The sequence below is a fragment of the Phaseolus vulgaris genome, chromosome 5 (genome assembly GCF_000499845.2).
Source record: "Phaseolus vulgaris cultivar G19833 chromosome 5, P. vulgaris v2.0, whole genome shotgun sequence".
Classification (NCBI taxonomy): domain Eukaryota; kingdom Viridiplantae; phylum Streptophyta; class Magnoliopsida; order Fabales; family Fabaceae; genus Phaseolus; species Phaseolus vulgaris.
In genome coordinates, this window is record NC_023755.2 from 29,266,248 (window position 1) to 29,284,491 (window position 18,244).

General features: G+C 34.9%; 1 protein-coding gene across 1 annotated transcript; it reads left to right on the forward strand.

The window, feature by feature from the left end:
• The first annotated feature begins 2,539 nt into the window (after positions 1-2,539).
• Positions 2,540-3,512, forward strand: LOC137835382 (uncharacterized). Its single transcript, XM_068643862.1, has one exon. It carries the CDS (start codon positions 2,671-2,673, stop codon positions 3,412-3,414), a length of 744 nt encoding a protein of 247 aa, XP_068499963.1. The 5' UTR covers positions 2,540-2,670; the 3' UTR covers positions 3,415-3,512.
• Positions 3,513-18,244: the final 14,732 nt, after the last annotated feature.

An 18,244-nucleotide genomic window follows, 5' to 3' on the forward strand; every position in this document is an offset into this window, starting at 1 on the left:
TGATACCTGATGTTAGTGATTTTTTTTTGGAAGAACACATGTGTATGATTATTTGAAGTATGATTTGGAGCAACAATTGTATTCATATAGTAATTTTATAAAATTGTCAACAACTTTTGATTATTCAATTTAAAAGCAAGAAATGGATGAATTGATATAAATTTCATAGAATTGAATTATTGGAATTATTAAAGGATATGGTTCCAGAAAACAACACATTAGTAAATTTCTTAAAGAAAATTACCTTATAAGAAAAGTTCAAAATCATATCCATTCTCTAAGAGTTGAAAGTCTTATTTAAAATAAGAAAAGTTCAAAATCATATCCATTCTCAAGAGTTGAAAGTCTTATTTAAAATATTTAACTTTCTTTGTAAGTTATAAGTGAAAGTTTTAGATACTTGTAAAGACAAAAAGTTATTTAATGTTAAATATTTATGTATTCTTTATATTAAAGAAATATAAAATTGTTATAAGTGATTTTGTATAATTGTGTAAGATAAAAGTCACAATAAGAATATTTATTATAATATATTAATTACAGTTGAACCTTTCAAAAATTTGTTTAAGAAAAATTGGTTGCAAATTAGGTTGAATGAAATATTATAAAACAAGTTTTCGCTAAGCTTTTTTATTTATTGCACACTTATGTGTTCATCCAATCTATCCTTTCTATAGGTTATAGAAAACTATTTTTAATTTTTTTTGAACTATTAAAATATTTTTTCTCAAATTAAACACATGTTTATTATGTTTTACAAATTTTTAACAATATAAAACTTTGAAAATCAAAATTAATTATTTCAAAATAGGAAGACATAAAATTACTTTTTAAATTTGGAAACTAAAAAATATTTTTAACTTTGAAGGACTAAAAGAATTATATTTAAATTTGGGGACTTAAAATATCAATTTTACATTTTAGGGACTAAAAACATTAATTTTGAATTTAGGGACAAAAAGAATTAATCTAATGAATAAAAAAATTAGCCTTACTTTTATTTAATAATTTTACAAAAATAAAAAGAAAATATTACATTAGTCATTCTCTAAAATAGTACAAGCCCATCATTAATTATTCATTACTAAATATTAAGAAAACAATTATAAATGAACACCCCAGAGGAAAAAAATGTGAGAGAAAACTATAAATATTATAGTGGGATATAGAAGTGAATTCCACTCACATTCATATATCAGTTCTCATAAGTTGACAAATAATTGAACAAGACTTCACTTCACTGATCTGCAAAATAAATGAGAGAAGAAAATTGTTGATGATGTCTATCCCTCATCCACAACTTATTTATTTCTTCAACTAACACCTAACACCTAATGAGCATTAAAATGTTTCAACCATTTTATATGTTTCTAACCATTTTTTTCCATACTCATTAAAATTATAGAATATATGTGAGAGATGTTCACATACTTGTAGTTAATTTTGCATATTGACTCATTAAGGCATTTCACATTTTATATTCATACTTATTTTGCTATATTTTCCTCAAAAGATATTTGAATAAGAATTTGTCAAGCATATAAAAAAAAACTTCATAAATTTCACTACAACAAAATCAAACATAATTATTCAATAAAAACTAATTTTAAAGATAAAAAATTAATTAATTACTATAATAATTAAATTAGATATTATTTTAGAAATTTTTTTTTAATATCTAATTTTTTTATTACTAATAAATAATTTTTAAATTAGTATCTATTTAGTTACTAATTCATAAAATTAGTATCTAAAACCTTTAGCTAATTAGAAATTATTTATTACAATAAAAACTAATTTAAATAATATTTTTTAGTTTTTAAAATAATATTTAATTTTAATTAAAAATTAATTTAAAAATTATTTATTAATAATAGAAACCAATTTAAATAATGATATTTTAATTTATAAAATAATATCTAATTTAATCAATATAATAATTAATTATTTTTTATTTCTAAATTTTATTTTTATTTAATAATTTTCTTAGTGTTTATTTATCTTGATTAAAAATGAAAATAGACAAATAAATTTTATTCTTTCAATAAAAACATAAATACATTTTCTATTAAGAAAAATACACTAATTAATTTGGAGAAAAATAATTAATATTTGACTTTAAATTAAAATATCAGTCAATTAAATTTTGAAAAAAGTTAAAACTACAGTCATTGGACATATAAATTTTTTAACTCTCATAAATACAATAAAAAAAAAGGAAAGTAAGAAATAATGAGTGTGATGAAGCATTTGCATTATTGAGAGATGCAGATATAATAATTCAAACTTTATGGGGGTGTTTGATTTCTTCTTTAATTAAAAAAACTACCATTCATACATCTTTGAATTAGGATCAGAAGGGATGAGAAAACACCCTCCATCTATTTCTGTATTTTCGTTTTTTAAAGATTTGTTTTAAAAATAATTTTCAAAACTTAATCGATTTTAAATGAGAATTAATAATAAATAAGATAATTAAAAAAAATAGTTTTAAAACCAAAATGTTTTGATAAAAGGGGTTTAGATATCCAGCACTGCAATAAAACGTGGGAGCTATAAATGCATAAATTATGGGGCGATCAAGCAATGCCCTTTAGCATTTAATTCTTGATTATTAGTTAGGTTTCTTCTTGTCCCAACGTTTACTCAGCATTCATTTGAACCAAAGCAATGGATGCAGAACAAGTTCTGAGATTGTTGGATACATTCTGGTTTCAGACAACAATTTTCACCAACAAAACCTCGTCATCTTTTCATGCGACAGTGGACTCAACCTCTCAGTCCCTTGTCAAGGAAGTGCTTACTTTTGATTCAAAGCTCCTCAGAGTTCCAACACTTCAAGTGAGGTCTCTTAGTGACCAAAACTTGGGGTCAAGTATAGGTCTTTTCTCTGATTTTCCATCACCAAATTCTGTCCTCACACCACAGAAGCTGATGCCAATTCTTTCTGGGAAGGAAGTGGGAGATTTTCCACTGGAAAAAGGTCATGGAAAGCATGAAGATGAACAAGTAGTCACTACCAAAAGAGTGATTCATAGTGATAGAAGAAGAAGAAGAAGTTTCAGGAAAGAAAAAGCATCTAGGAGCCTGTCAGACCTTGAGTTCAAGGAGTTAAAAGGGTTTATGGATTTGGGTTTTGTGTTTTCTGAGAAAGACAAGGACTCAAGATTGGTTTCTTTGATACCAGGGTTGCAAAGACTAGGAAGAGAGGATGCAGGAGAAGTGAGTTCACAACATGACATTGATGAAACTGTGATTTGCAGGCCTTATTTGTCTGAAGCTTGGGGAGTTTTGGACCAAAAGAAAGCTGTGAATCCATTGCTAAATTGGAGGGTACCAGTTGTAGGAAATGAGATAGACATGAAGGACAATCTCAGGTTCTGGGCTCATACAGTAGCATCCATTGTAAGATAACAATGAATGAGTTTCCTTTTCTGGTGGATGTTCTTGAAAGTCCTTAGATGTATATGTTTGACTCTATCTGCAATAATAGATGTACATTTCCTTAGTTATATTTTGTAATTTGCACCCTTTTTCCTTATTTTTCCCATGTGCAGTTTTTATCAATTTGTTTGACAAATGAAGCATATGATATGAAGAGAAGGTACATCTGGACAGATAGATAAGCCTTGATATTTGTTTGTTATGGTCCATTTTTCCATCTTGTTTGGAGCAGAATTCTACATAGGAGAATTTTGATTTGTTGTTTTTTCAAGTGCATTGAGACACTCTTAATGCTTCTTCAATTATTTGTTGTCTCTTTTCTAGATAATTGAACAACTCAATAGGTTGAACAACAGGTTTTCAATGATGTGTCCACACAGGCTCACACCAACCCAAATTGAATATTGTTTAGTGAAAAAAAGGAATGGCTGGGCCTCAGTGATATAAACAAGAAGATAAACAGGGCCACTAGTAATTATTTACACTTGAGTGGATGCAGCCACTTTTAGAATAGTGTTGTATTTTCTAATGTTAAGATCCATTGTTATAGCACTTTAAGATAAATAAAAACGAAGTTCTCCACTTTCCATCCACTCATGCAACTCCACTGCCAAATGGGGTCTCATGATTGAATCAGACAACACTCAAAAAGCATTCTTTAAAGAGGTTAGAGATTAAATTCAATCTTTTTAATGATTATGTTTCTTGATTTTTAGATCATATTGACATTTTGGTATTTTCAAACAAATTTCAAAATCATAAAATATACAACCTTTTATTTTAAGCAAGGAATTTAAAAGTATATATATATATATATATATATATATATATATATATTGTTTTGAAAATTCTCATCCAATGGGTATTTTTAAGGGAACTTTTTTTTAAAAATAAATATAAGAAACTTATTATTAAATAATTCTCATCATTGGGTCATCACATTCAGTTAATTAAGTGATTGCATTTTTTTTATCAACATTTTTTTATGAATGTGTTTTAAAAAAATAAAAATGTATAAGTGTTTATTTGAAAATCTCCACAAAAGACCAAATCTGATCCGTGTCTATAATTACATATGAACAGTTGATGAAAATCGTTGATTGTGGTAAGAAATTATGACTGAAGACTATCTGTACCTGCTACGGCCAACTTAATGTGATTTGAGTATTTCAAATTAAAGTTGAAGTTAGACAATGAACACCGAAAAAAGTTACATTATGAACCAAGTTGGTCCTAAATTATTCTTCAAAATATACATGATTGAGAAGTTCCATACATAAAAGTCAAGTATAAACGTCTTTTTGTGAGAGCAAAGTATATTCTCTCAAGTATTGCTATGGGCCACAATATTGGGTGCTCTTAGGAGGGTATGATTATGTTAATCATTTTCTGATTCAACATATATAAAGTTGCTCACTCATACACAAATTCAGGTAGTTCTTCATCATCTTTTAAGACCAAGCCAGAAGTTATATTGAACGATTCTATATAGTTGGTTCATTTGCTGTGGAAAAGTTTTATCACACATTTTTTTTTTTTTTTTTTTATCAGCAAAGAATAAAATTAAATTAAGAGGGATAAAATTGGGTTATCCCAACCCTTTACACACTACAATCCATGTTTTAATTCCTCTCTACAGAGTGCCCAAGAGCAAATAACAACAAGTAAACTGCATAAATTATAAACTACTCCAGCCCCCATATTATACTGCTGGATTGCTGTACCAACACTTCATACCATTGCAGAACCATCATAATGTTTATGTGTAGCTCCTGTATTTTGCATTTCATGTTCGTCTATTGGGTTGCATAATTGTATTTGCAAAGAGAAGACTCGTTGCGATTATTTGTGCACAGAAAAAAAAATTTGTCTGCTATAATACACGTGAAAGAATATTCTACTACCATGATTCAAGAAAAAGCTGTTCTTGAAAAAAGTAAAAGGACGAGCTTAGCTTAATCAAGAAAGAGTGTGGTTTTGGTTAATCCATGGAGATCTTTAAAGGTATAAAGTGTGCCCATCAATTCATGTGACTAGCTAGCCCTTGCTCTAGTTTTCATCAAATTATCAGCAGGATTAGCTTATTAGTACAAGATTCCTCAATTTCATGTGTAGGGATTCTGATATTCCAGTTTTGATGGCTACAATTTTTTCCTATCTTGTAAGATTTTCTATAACATGCAAGGGTTCGAGATGATTTCTATAGGGTTATTAATGTTCTTTTGCATGTCTATTCTTCTATGAACTCGATCATCTAATGTTATAAACACAGTATTTTACCATCTGTACCACCTCTTTAATTAAGCTAGGAATTAGTGTAAGTTTGATTGATTCTGTGATCCTCAATACTTTCTGCTTTATCTTGAACTTTCTGTTGATGCCTTTTGAATCCATAAGTAATTTATTTTGTCAAATAATAATGAAAAATAATAACATTATGGGTAATTCCAAATTGGGCATTCTTGGATCAACCAATCATGTGTGCATTGTTTTATGGATTAATATATATCCGAAAAATTATTTAAATGGATAATTTCCTTAAAAATTACATAAAGCTGAGAAAGCTGAGAATTGAAGAAGAATAATCTTATGACAATGAATGAGAAATTTGTAGTAAATGAATTTGGAAGTAAACCTTCTATCTTTATTAGTTTTTTATCATCTATTATATTTTTTACTAAAAATCTCAATCTCTTATCTTTATTAGTTTTTTATCATCTATTATATTTTTTACTAAAAATCTCAATCCCTTTACTTTATTGGTATAACTAAGTTTTATTGTTTCTAGACAAATTTTAAAAATATTGTTTGATTGGATTCATAATTAGATTTGTTAGGAAACTAGCTCAACAGACTCTATCTATACTATTATTATTTTGATTTTAGATGGTCTATCACTACACCACACGACATCATTGTGTTAAATGATCTTCATTAGAATTATTTTAATTTGATTGTGGAAACGATAACTTGGGGTGGCAGTGCAGGCCGACCCACCCCGCTAGGGGTGGTCATAGATTGAATTTTTCAAAATCCAATCTACATCCAATAAAATGGATTGGACTTAAAATCTATATCCATTTTAACTAGATCAAATTTATTTGGATTTTTTCAAATCCATTTAAAATGAATTACATCTAGATTAAGTTCACTTTATTAATTAGATTAAATCCATTCCGATCAGGACCATGCCCAACTTAGCTTGACATGTGTCTGAGCCTACTCAGCTCGACCTCCGATCGGACTAACTCGACTCGACTTCGGCTCGTGTCGACTCGTCTCGACATCGGCTCGAGCCGACACGACTCGATATCTGCTCGGATCGACTCAGCTCGACATCGGTCCGTGCCGACTTGTCTCGATATTGGCCCATGCCGATTTGTCTCGACATCGACCCGGGCCAACTAGGCTCGACATCAGCCCGACTAACTCGACTCGAAATATGTCCGGACAGACTAGTCTCGACACCGACCATCAATCTGAACCGACTCATCTCGGATCCACTCGTTTTAGCATCGGGCATCGAACCCACTCGTCTCGACATCGACCATCGGCCTGGGTCAACTCGGCTCGACAACCGCCCGGATCGACTCGACGCGACATCGGTCCGTGTCGACTCGTCTCGACATCGGCCCGTGTTGATTTGTCTCGACATCAGCCCGGGCCAACTAGGCTCAACATCGGCCTGGCCGACTCAGCTCGAAATCTGCCAAGACCAACTAGTCTCGAAATCGACCATCGACTCAAATCGACTTGGCTCAAAATTCGCCCAGACGGACTTGTCTCGACATCAGTCCGTGTCGACTCGACTCGACATGGACTCGGATTGACTCGACTCGACATCCGTCGAAAAAACTCAGCTCGACATCAGCCTGAACCGACTCGGCTCGACAACGGCCTAGGTCGACTCGACTCAACATTGGCCTGGGCCGAGTTGACTGGAAATCCGTCTGGACTGACTCGTTTGGACATTGGACGACCGACTCGGCTTGACCTTGGCCCGGGCAAACTAGGCTCGACATCTGCCCGACCGACTCGACCTAAAATCTTCCCGGACTGACTAGTCTTGACATTAGCCATCGGCCCGGGCCGACTTGGCTTAGAATCTGCCCAGATAGACTTGTCTCGACATTGGTCCTTGCCGACTCGCCTCGACATCGGCTCGGGCCAACTCAACTCGAAATGGGCCCGTTCCAACTCAACTCGACTTTGACTTGGGTCGACTCGGCTCTACATTGGCCCGTGTTGGCTCGGCTCGACATGGTCCTGTGCGGACTCGGCTGGACATGGGTTCGGACCGACTCGGTTGGACACGGATTCTGCCGGCTTGGCTCGACATTGGCTTGGGCTGGCTTGGCTCGACATGGGCACGAGTCGACTTGGCTCAACATGGGCTCGGTGTCGACTCGACTTAGTCTCTGGCCCAATCAGCTCAACTTGGGTCAGGATTGAATCGACTTGACTTTGTCCTGGGCCGACTCGACTCGACATTGGCTTGGGTCGATTAGGTTTGACTTGAGCCTGGAAAGACTCAGCTTGACTTTGAACCGGACCGACTTGGCTTGAGTTGGACCCCGACCGACTCGGTTCGACATGGACTCGGGTTGACTTTGCTCGACTTGGGCACATATTGACTGGGTTCAACTTGGGCCCGGACCAAGTCAAAATTGAATCTAAAAATGTATCCAACGCGTCTCGACATCGACCCTTGCCGACTCGCCTTAACATCGACTTGGGCCACATCGACTTGGGCTGACTCGGCTCTACATCGGCTCGTGCTGGCTCGGCTCGACATGGTCCTGTGCCGACTTGGCTGGACATGGGTTCGGGCCGACTCGGTTGAACACGGGTCCTGCTGGCTCGGTTCAACATTGGCCTGGGTTGACTTGGTTTGACATGGACCCGGGTCGACTTGGCTCAACATGGATTTGGTGTCGACTCGACTTGGGCCCAAGTTGACTCAGCTCGACTTTGGCCTGGGCCGACTCGACTCGAGTCGACTTTGGCCTGCACTAACTCGAGTCGACTTTGGCCTAGGCCGACTTGGCTTGACTTGGGCCTGGACAAACTCGGCTTGACTTTGACCCGGACCGACTCGACTTGGCTTGGTCCCCGACTGACTCGATTCGACATGGACTTGGACTAACTTTGCTCGACCTAGGCACAAATTGACTGGGTTCAACTTGGACCCAGTCCAAGTGAAAATCGAATCCAAAATCCATTTTGGATAATCCAAAAATGTATCCAATCTATATTGAATCCATATCCAATTAAATGGATTGAACTTAAAATAAAAAATATGGATTTGGATTTGAGATAAATCCATTTAAATGGATTAAAAGTAATATGGATTTGGATAATTATGAATTGGATTTGGCAATTTGAATTTTTTGCCCACCCTTACGCCCCGCATAGGCCCGTCTCGTGTTTAGCCCGCAAAATGCAGATCGGGTTGGTCCGCCCCGCACAATCAGTGTAGACTCATTTTACTAGGCCGCCTCGCATAAGAGGTAGCCTGCGTAAGGAAAATATATTTTAAAATTTAAAATTGTTGAAAAATTAAAATTTCATCATTTTTAATTAATTCAATTAAGATAAAAAAATATAAAGACATTCAAGTATGAGGGTTGTTAGAAGGGTTGATTAAAAATAATTAAAGTTTTGTTTTGCATATACTTTTCTTCTATATGTATGTAAATGTATGAGAGTATCTTATCAAAGTTTTGCTACAAAATATTTTAATAAAATCTCTTCTTTATATTATTTTTTATTAACAATTTTTAAATATTAAACTTTACTTACAATTAAATCCACTCTTATTTTTAATATTAATTCTTTAGATGATTAAAATAAAACATATTTTTTTTTGGTACATTAATTTTTTTTTAAATAAAATAAAATAAAGGTCACATTGTAATAATATATGCGGGACAGGCCTAGGCGGGTCAACGAGCTAGATTAGTGAGTTTGTCCTGCACTTTTTAGTAGTGGATCGTGGGCCGACCCGCATGGTCTGCTCCGCATTGCCATCCCTAAGGACAACAACTAGCCCGCAAGCTCAAGAGTAAATGTGAAGAATCCCCGACTTCAAAATAAGGAAACAAATTTGTTAAAGTTCATGGAAGACGGGATTTGCAGCAACATGTGATGTAGATTGATTGTCACAATATAAGAATGCAAATTTCTTTAAGAGGACTGTAGATCTTGTAAAAGAAAATTTAATAATTGGATTTCATAAGTAACAAATGTCATTGCTCTATATTCATATTTGCAAGAGCTTCTCAATATTGTGTTTTGTTTCTTAGACTTTAGGATTAGGGAAGAGCCAAGATACACATTGTAGCCTCAGATTGATCTTCTAGTATTTGGATATGAAACCCGATCACCATCACTATATGTGATGGATTTCCTATAAACTCTTCTTGGATGATTGGTTGAAGATGGTGCGAAAGCTTATGGATGAGAGTGGGCAAGGTCCTCCTAGGAGGTGTGGTGACCTTGAAGGTGCATGAAGAGTATGGACATGGGGTGGTTCGGCCAGCCCCTTTGTAGGTGGTGAAAGGAGATTAAAACCTAGAAGCTAGGCAAGGAGTAATGTATGACACTAAATGGGCAGCATAACAATACTCTATTCAATCTTGAAAATACAAGGTGTAGGCTCCTCTTTTTATAGGCTAAAGAGGACCAGATTTGATGACCTAAATGCTACACAAATGTAAGCCAAATGAAATGTAAAGAAGTGGCACATGGAGCACATGGCACATGGGTGCACATGGCCCTCCAACTTACACATGGCCGAACTTGATTAGTGAAAGCTTCTAGAAACCTTTAGCTAATCAAGGTTAACTCCTCCTTAATTCTAATGTGCAGAAAAATAAACATTTGTCCACATGGCTATGCTATTTACACCCCAATTAAAACTAGGCTACACTTGATGGGCCTTCACGGAACATGTACCAATATGTCTTTCTCCCATTCATAGCTTGATCCAAGTCTTATTGTCCTAGACTCTCCTAGCTTGGTCTTAGACGCTCCTAGCTTGATCTTAGACGCTCCTAGCTTGGTCTTAGACGCTCCTAGCTTGATCTTAGATGCTCCTAGTTTGGTCTTAGACGCTCCTAGCTTGATCTTAGACGCTCCTGACTTGGGGTCTAGCCTTTCATGGGAGGTTGTGCTTGACCCTCCTCCATCAATATGAATTTAATTGAAGAGGACTATATGAAGGGAAATATAAACCAAGATCAAGAACATTCTTCACATATTGTAGAATTCTCAAGGTTGCATAATAATGAGTAAAAGGTGGCTTAAAAAGAAATTGTGCCAAGTGATGGACTAAGAATGTGATATCGGGTCTTCTGTTTGTTAGATACATGAGACATCCTGATGGAGGAGGGCCCAAGCTCACCACACGATGAAAGCCAAGCCTCCAAGACTAGACGGTCTAGCCTATGATGAGGAGCGTCTAGACTAAAAAAGGAGCGTCTAGCCCATGAAGAGGAGCGTCTAGGCCATGATGAGGATTCCTTCTAGACCGTCTAGCTTCACATACACATGGGTCAAAGCTACGGTTTTGGGAAGAGAAGACCTTTGTAATTGTTACATAAAGGCCCATTAGGGGTGCTTAGTAATTAGAGTAGTGTAGAAAGCATATTTGTGTGAACATTCTAGAAAGACCATGGAGGGGGTGAGCATAAAAACTAGACACACCCCTCCCCATGTGCTCATTTGTGCACCCATGTGCCATGTGCACCCATGTGCTTCACATTTACATTTCATTTGGCTAGCATTAGGGTTGCATTATGGTCCTCCTTAGCCTATAAAAGGAGGAGCCTACACCTTGTATTTTCAAGTTTATTGTGAGTAAAGTTATGCTGCCAATTTGTGCTCAACTTTGCTTCTCCCTAGAATCCTAGGCTCTAAACTTCAATTCCTTCATCTTTTCCCTTGAGCTGGCCGAACCACTCAATACCCATACTTATCATGCACCTACAAGATCAACACCACTCTTAGGAGGATCTTGCTCACTCTCATTCATTGCTTCCGCCCCATACTCTACATTGATTCAAGAAGAACTTCATCAAGATGCCATCACATCCAGTGAGACTTCTATAAGGTAGAACATCATGGAAATTTTCTCCTATAGTAGATACAAGTTTCTTGATATTGTCGATAGGAGTAGATGTTGGTCTGCATCCTAAAATCCATGCTTCAACCAACCATTCTAATGCATACTTCCTCTAGTTCATCAAAATTCCTTGCTTAGATCTTGCTATCTCAAAATCATGGAAAAAACTATAACTCCCTCAAAAATTTTATACTAAATGAATCGTCAAGAGCTTGCTTAATACTTGATATTTCTTGATCATAATTTATAGTTAAAATAATATCATCAATATACACTAAGAGGGTTGTGAAAGAACTATGAGAATATGTGATAAAAAAATTAATAATCATGAATACTTGCTTGTTTAAGCTCATACAAAAGCTTTGTTAAGTTTACACATTTGTCCTAGCAAAATAGAAATTAACCTAAAGGGAGTTGTCATATAAACATCTTCCTTCAAATCTCCATGTAAGAAAGCATTATTAATATTCAGTTGTTGAAGTTTCCAATTAAAATAGAAGCAAGAGACAAGATTAATTTTACATTATTATTTTGGCCATAAGGGAGAATGTATCAAGATAGTCAATACCATCAGCTTGAGTATTTCCTTTTTCCATTAGGCGATCTTTATGGCTTTCAATGGTCTCTCATCTATCCTTATTTGATCTTGAAAACCCATTTACAACCAATAGGAGTCTTTCTTGAGGTAAATCTGTGATAGTCCATGCTTGATTTCCATTGAGGGTCAATAGTTCATCTTAAATAGCATTCTTCCAATATGTATAATAACCTCGTTGTAATTCCTTGGCTCAACATGAGAATAGAAAGACATGATGTAAGATGTGTAAGCGGGTGATGTTAGAATTTCAAGGCTGAAACAAGAGGGGGGGGGGGGGGGGGTGAGCGGGAGGGTGTGGGGTGAATTGTTTATGCAGTATTTTCGCAAACTTTGAAGGTTTAATGAAAGTCACAAGAAGAATCAAAGATACAGAACAAGGTAAGCCAAAATCAAATATGTTTTTAACTTGATTCCAAAAAATCAATCGGTTGTTTCTTCGACTCAACCAATTGTTTTTATCAGCAATATATAAAAACAAGGATTATACAAATTTAAACGAGATAAGGGGAAGAGAAATCAACACAACAAGTTTGTACCGGTTCACTCTTAACTAAGAGTTACATTCAATCTTCAGAAACACCTGAGAATTTCACTAACAAATCAAACTCCTCTGATTTACAACACACACACAACAAAGAGATGTTCTTGAACCCTTCAAGAACACAACCTTCTCTTTGCAAATACTACACATATTATAATACCCTCTTGATTTGTACCACACAACCTTACAGAAACACAAAGATTAAAAGAAGAGGAAAGAGTACACCTGAATCAATTCACAGAATTGAAAAATGACTTAACACACAACAATCCTATTCCTCTTGAAGAAAAGTCTAAAGCCTTAGGCCATCTTGGAAAACTGATTTCAAATTTGTAATCTGAATCTCTTGTAATTGTATATCCTGCTAGGAGTATAAAACCCTTTTTATAGACTCCAAGTAGCCGTTAAAATCGTTAAAAACAAAAGCCAAAGTAGTTTGAAAACCAACCAAAATAGATTTAATAGACTTAACAAAACTCTATTAAGAAAATTCAAAAATCAATGGGTTGATTTATCGAAACAACCGATTGAATTGGTTTGACAACAAAGTCAACCAAAGTCAAATTGTTTCAAACTCTTTAAAAAACTTATAAGTGTAAAACAACCGATTGAAACGATAAATCAACTGGTTGATTTTCCACTTATCTTTGAAAACTTATCTTTTTAAAAGGTTTCAAGATCAAATGGCCTTGGATCAATTCTTGAAGTGAATTACAAATTCAAACACACCAAAATACCCAACTAAACAAGCAACAACAGAACTTCACACAATTCTTTAAGAGTTGGAGTCATCAAAGCCTTTGTTCAACAATATCCTCCTATTTGATGAAGACAAATCCTTGGTTGCTTGTGTTGTTCACTTTGAATTTGAATGAACCTACAAAACAACAATTGCGCATATACCAGGTAGCAATATATCCCAGGTTTAAATAGTACCAAAGAACCAGTTTTCATCATGTGGTTTTAAGCAAGAAAACCAGCAAAATTAATGTGAAAACCAGTGACAAGGTGCATAAATAGAGTAGAGCAGCAACAAAACAAAGAAGCAAACTAGCAGAATCTAAACCCAATGATAAACCAGATAGCTACAACAAATGTTCAACACAAAACCAGATATATCTCCCCCTATTTTTCTTCACAAATAAAGTGAGTCAACGAATAAAAAGTAAAACAAAATTTAAGAAATATTGTGAGAATAAAGAATACCCAACTCATTTCTTAATAAGAAAAACCTGTACTTGGGCAGTGGCTTTGTGAATATGTCTGCAAGTTGCTTGTTGGTTTAAACAAATTTAACTTCACAATCCCCATTGTTCACACGGTCGTATAAAATGGTGGCAAATTTCAATGTGCTTTGTCCTTGAATGCTGAATCTGATTTTTGGTGAGATTAATAGTACTTGTGTTGTCACACAGCAAGGGTACCTTGTGGACTTTCAGACCAAAATCTTCTAGTTGTTGTTTGATCCAAATAATTTGAGCACAACAACTTCTAGTAGCAATGTATTCATCTTCAGCAATTGAAAGAGCTACACAAGCTTGCTTCTTGCTATACCAGGATATGAGACTTGAACCAAGAAGATGACTAGTGCCACTTGTGCTGTTTCATAAGCCAACAGTGGTAGTGCCCTCAAGATACTTAAGAATTCGTTTTGTAGCTTTAAAGTGAGATTCCTTTGGATTAGATTGATATCTTGCACAAAGACAAACTGCACACATGATATCTGGCCTACTAGTAGTGAGATACAACAAGGAATCAATCAATCTTATAAATTTTGTTTGGTCCACTACTGCTCCAGCCAAATCAACATCCATGTAATAACTGGTAGACATTGGTGAGGATGCCTCTTTGCAGTTTTCCATCTCAAATTTCTTGAGAATCTCCTTGCAATACTTGGTTTGGCTAAGGAAGATACCATCCTTTGATTGCTTAACCTGCAATCCAAAGAAGAAGGATAATTCCCCTATCATAGACATCTCAAACTCCCCCTACATTGCATCCACAAATTCTTCACAAAGACAATCATTAGTGGCACTACATATGATATCATCCACATATATTTGAACTAAAATGATAGCAAATTTTAACTTCTTAATGAAATGAGTCTTATCAATTTTCCCTCTCTCATAGTTATGAGATAAGAGGAAATTGTTAAGTCTCTCATACCATGTCTAGGAGCTTGTTTGAGCCCATACAAGGTCTTTTTCAGCTTGTAAACATGATTGGGATGTTGATGATCCTCAAAGCTGGGTGGTGAAACATACACCTCCTCATTGATGAACCCATTTAAGAAGGCACTCTTCACATCCATTTGAAATAACTTGAAGCCACTCATGCAGGCAGAGCCAAGCATCAGTCTCACAGCTTCCAATCTGGCCACTAGTGTGAAGGTTTCATCATAGTCTATGCCTTCCTCTTGGTTGTAGCCTTTGGCAACCAACCTAGCCTTATTCCTTGTTATCACCCCAGTTTCTACAAGTTTATTTCTATAAATCCACTTGGTTCCAACTACATTCATGTTGTTAGATTGAGGAACCAGAGTCCACACTTCATTTCTGGTGAATTGGTTTAGCTCATCTTGCATGGCAGCAATCCAACTTTCATAATTTAGTGTTTCACCTACAAATTTTGGTTCAATTTGAGACAAAAATGCCATATGTTTACAAAAATTAGATATAGAGATTATAGTAGAAACTCCCTTTTGAATCTGTCCTATGATATTTTTCACTGAGAGATCCTAGGAATCCTCCATTCTTTAGGAAGATCACTTTGTTGTAGAATTTCAATTGGTTGATTCGCAGATTCAATCGATTGTATTTCTGAGTAGGATTCCAGCTTCTCAATAGAGATGTTCTGCTCATCATCTTCTGCAAACAATTTCCTGGATTCCTGTGCTACATGATTAGACTCATAAAAAACAATGTGAACAGACTCCTCAATAGTCATAAGTCTCTTGTTGTACACACGATAAGCATGACTAGTTAATGAATAACCAAAAAAAAATACCATTTAAGCTTTTTCATCAAACTTGCCAAGGTTTTCTTTACCATTGTTCAAGATGTAACACTTGCAGCCAAACACCTTTAAGTGGTGAATGTTGGGTTTTCTCCTATGGAACAATTCCCATGGAGTTTTCTTTAAAATTGGTCTTATTAAAACTCTATTTATCACATAGCAGGCAATGCACACAACATCAACCCAAAAGTATTTTGACAAAGAGGACTCACTTAACATGGTTCTAGCAAGTTCCTCTAGAGATCTATTCTTCCTTTCCACAAGCCTATTCTATTGAGGAGTTCTAGGAGCAGAAGAATTATGAAAAATCCCATATTTTTCACAAAAAGAACTGAATTTTTCATTTTGAAATTCTCCTCCATGGTCACTGCGAATGACACAAATGTTACTGCAACAAACATTTTGCAACCTCTTAGAAATCTTTTTAAAAGCAGAAAAAGCATCACTTTTGGCTTCCAAAAGCAATGTCCATGTGAATCTAGAGTAGTCATCAACAATAACAAGAGCATAGTAATTACAACTAAGACTCACAGTTCTTGAAGGACCAAATAAATTCATGTCTAAAAGCTCAAGGGGTTTTGAAGTAGAAACAATATTTTTCATTTTGAAAGAATGTTTAATTTGTTTCCCCTTTTGACATGCTTCACATATGATCTTTTTCAAACTTGAGTTTGGGTAAACCTACCACAAGCTCTTTAGAAATCAGTTTATTCAAATGATGCATATGGATGTGTGCAATTCTTCTATGCCATAACCATGATTCCTCATGTTTGGTTAGAAGACATCCAATGGAAGCAGAATTAGAGATATCAAGAAGATAAACATTGTTGACCATTTTACCAATCAAAAAAACTTTCTTTGAATTGGGTAGACGTATCTCACAAGAGTTGGTCTTGAAGATTACTTGATACCCTTTGTCGTACAGCTGACTAATGCTGAGTAGATTATATTTGAGTCCTTCTACAAGTAGCACATCATGAATCAAGACTGTTGAATCAAGTGTGTTCAAGCTTTGAAGAATCCAAATCCTTTGAGTTTGATGGAAGACTTGATGTGCTTGTTGTTGCTGAGGTGTTTTAGAATAGGATCTGGGGTAGATTATTTGTGTAAATCCACTCTTGATTGAATCCAAAGCTTAAGTATTCTCAAACCTTTTGAATTGAAAGTGTTTTTTAAACTAAGTGAAAAACAACCTGTTGTTTTGTCAAAACAACCGATTGTTTTATACTTAGGTGTTTTGAGAAAGGTTGAAAACTGTTTTTGGTGGTTGACTTGCTGTCAAACCAAAACAACCGATTGATTTGAGCATTCAATCGATTGTTTGTTTTCAAACCATAACAGAAAACTGTTTTTTGCTTTGACTGAGCTTTAAATGATTTTATAACTGAATGCACTCCTATTTTAAATGCTTTGACCAATCTTTTAAAGCTATAAAGAGTTTGTTCAGCTTTTGTATCAAACAAGAACTGAGATTTAATCATAGAAAAATATATTTGAGTTTTTAACTGTTTTTGTTTTTCAAGAGTTAAAAGATTGCTTTGAGTTTGCTTTGATCAAGAGAGAGTGGAATAGGATTTTCATCTTGTATTGATTTCAGATCATTCTGTAACAAGTGTAATCCTTCTATACTTTGTGTAAACTCTGGTTTGATAGGCCAAGAAGTGTTGTCTGCTCTTGAGGTTGTCAAGATCAACATTCTTGGTGGTGTATGTGCTGAGCCAAAGGAAGTGTGTGTCTTGAGGGGATCAAGGTCACTTCTTTGGTGGTGTGTGTAAGTAATCTAGGTTTGATTGCTTAGTGGATTCCCCAGTGGTTTCTGGGAAGACTGGATGTAGCTCTTGGTTTAAGAGTGAACCAGTATAAACTGTGTGTGCAATCTCTCTATCCCTTAAACTCTTTAATTTCAGTTTGTATAGTTTAACTGGTATAAACAACCGATTGTTTTTCTGATGTTGTGCTTAATTGCTTTGTGTTTTTGGAAAACTGAGTTTTGAATCAAGTTTTCTCAAAGGAATTCCATTCTAGACTAAAAAGTTTGCGAAAACCCTCTTGGGTCCATGGGTATCAATTAGATTAACTAGAACCTTAGAATCCTTAGAAATCTTAGGAACCCATCTTAAAATACCTTTGGGAATAGAAAATCTTATTTTGTAGAAATTAAATAGTATAACCCTTTTATATGCAGTAATGACAAATTTTAACCGGTTGTTACGATAAAACAACAGGTTGTTTTTCAAAGAAACTTGAGAACAATATTGAAAACTGTTTGTTCTTACTTTTTGGATTAAACCCTAACCCAACCTTACCAAAAACAGAGTTTTGAGAAGCAAGAATAGTTTCTAGGTTGGATTGACCTTTGGAAAACTTGTCCACTATTTTTAAAAGATAATGAACTTTCTTTTGAAGAGACTTACAATTTTCACAAAAGCTAGAATCAACACACTTGCAAGAAGAGTTTTGATAAATCATTTCCAAAGTTTCAAAGTCAGTTTGTGAATGGTTCAACTCTTCTTCCAAGTTC

What these genes read in the sequence shown, in the direction of transcription:
- LOC137835382 (XM_068643862.1), top strand. Translation starts at nt 2,671, where the DNA reads ATGGATGCAGAACAAGTTCTGAGATTGTTGGATACATTCTGGTTTCAG.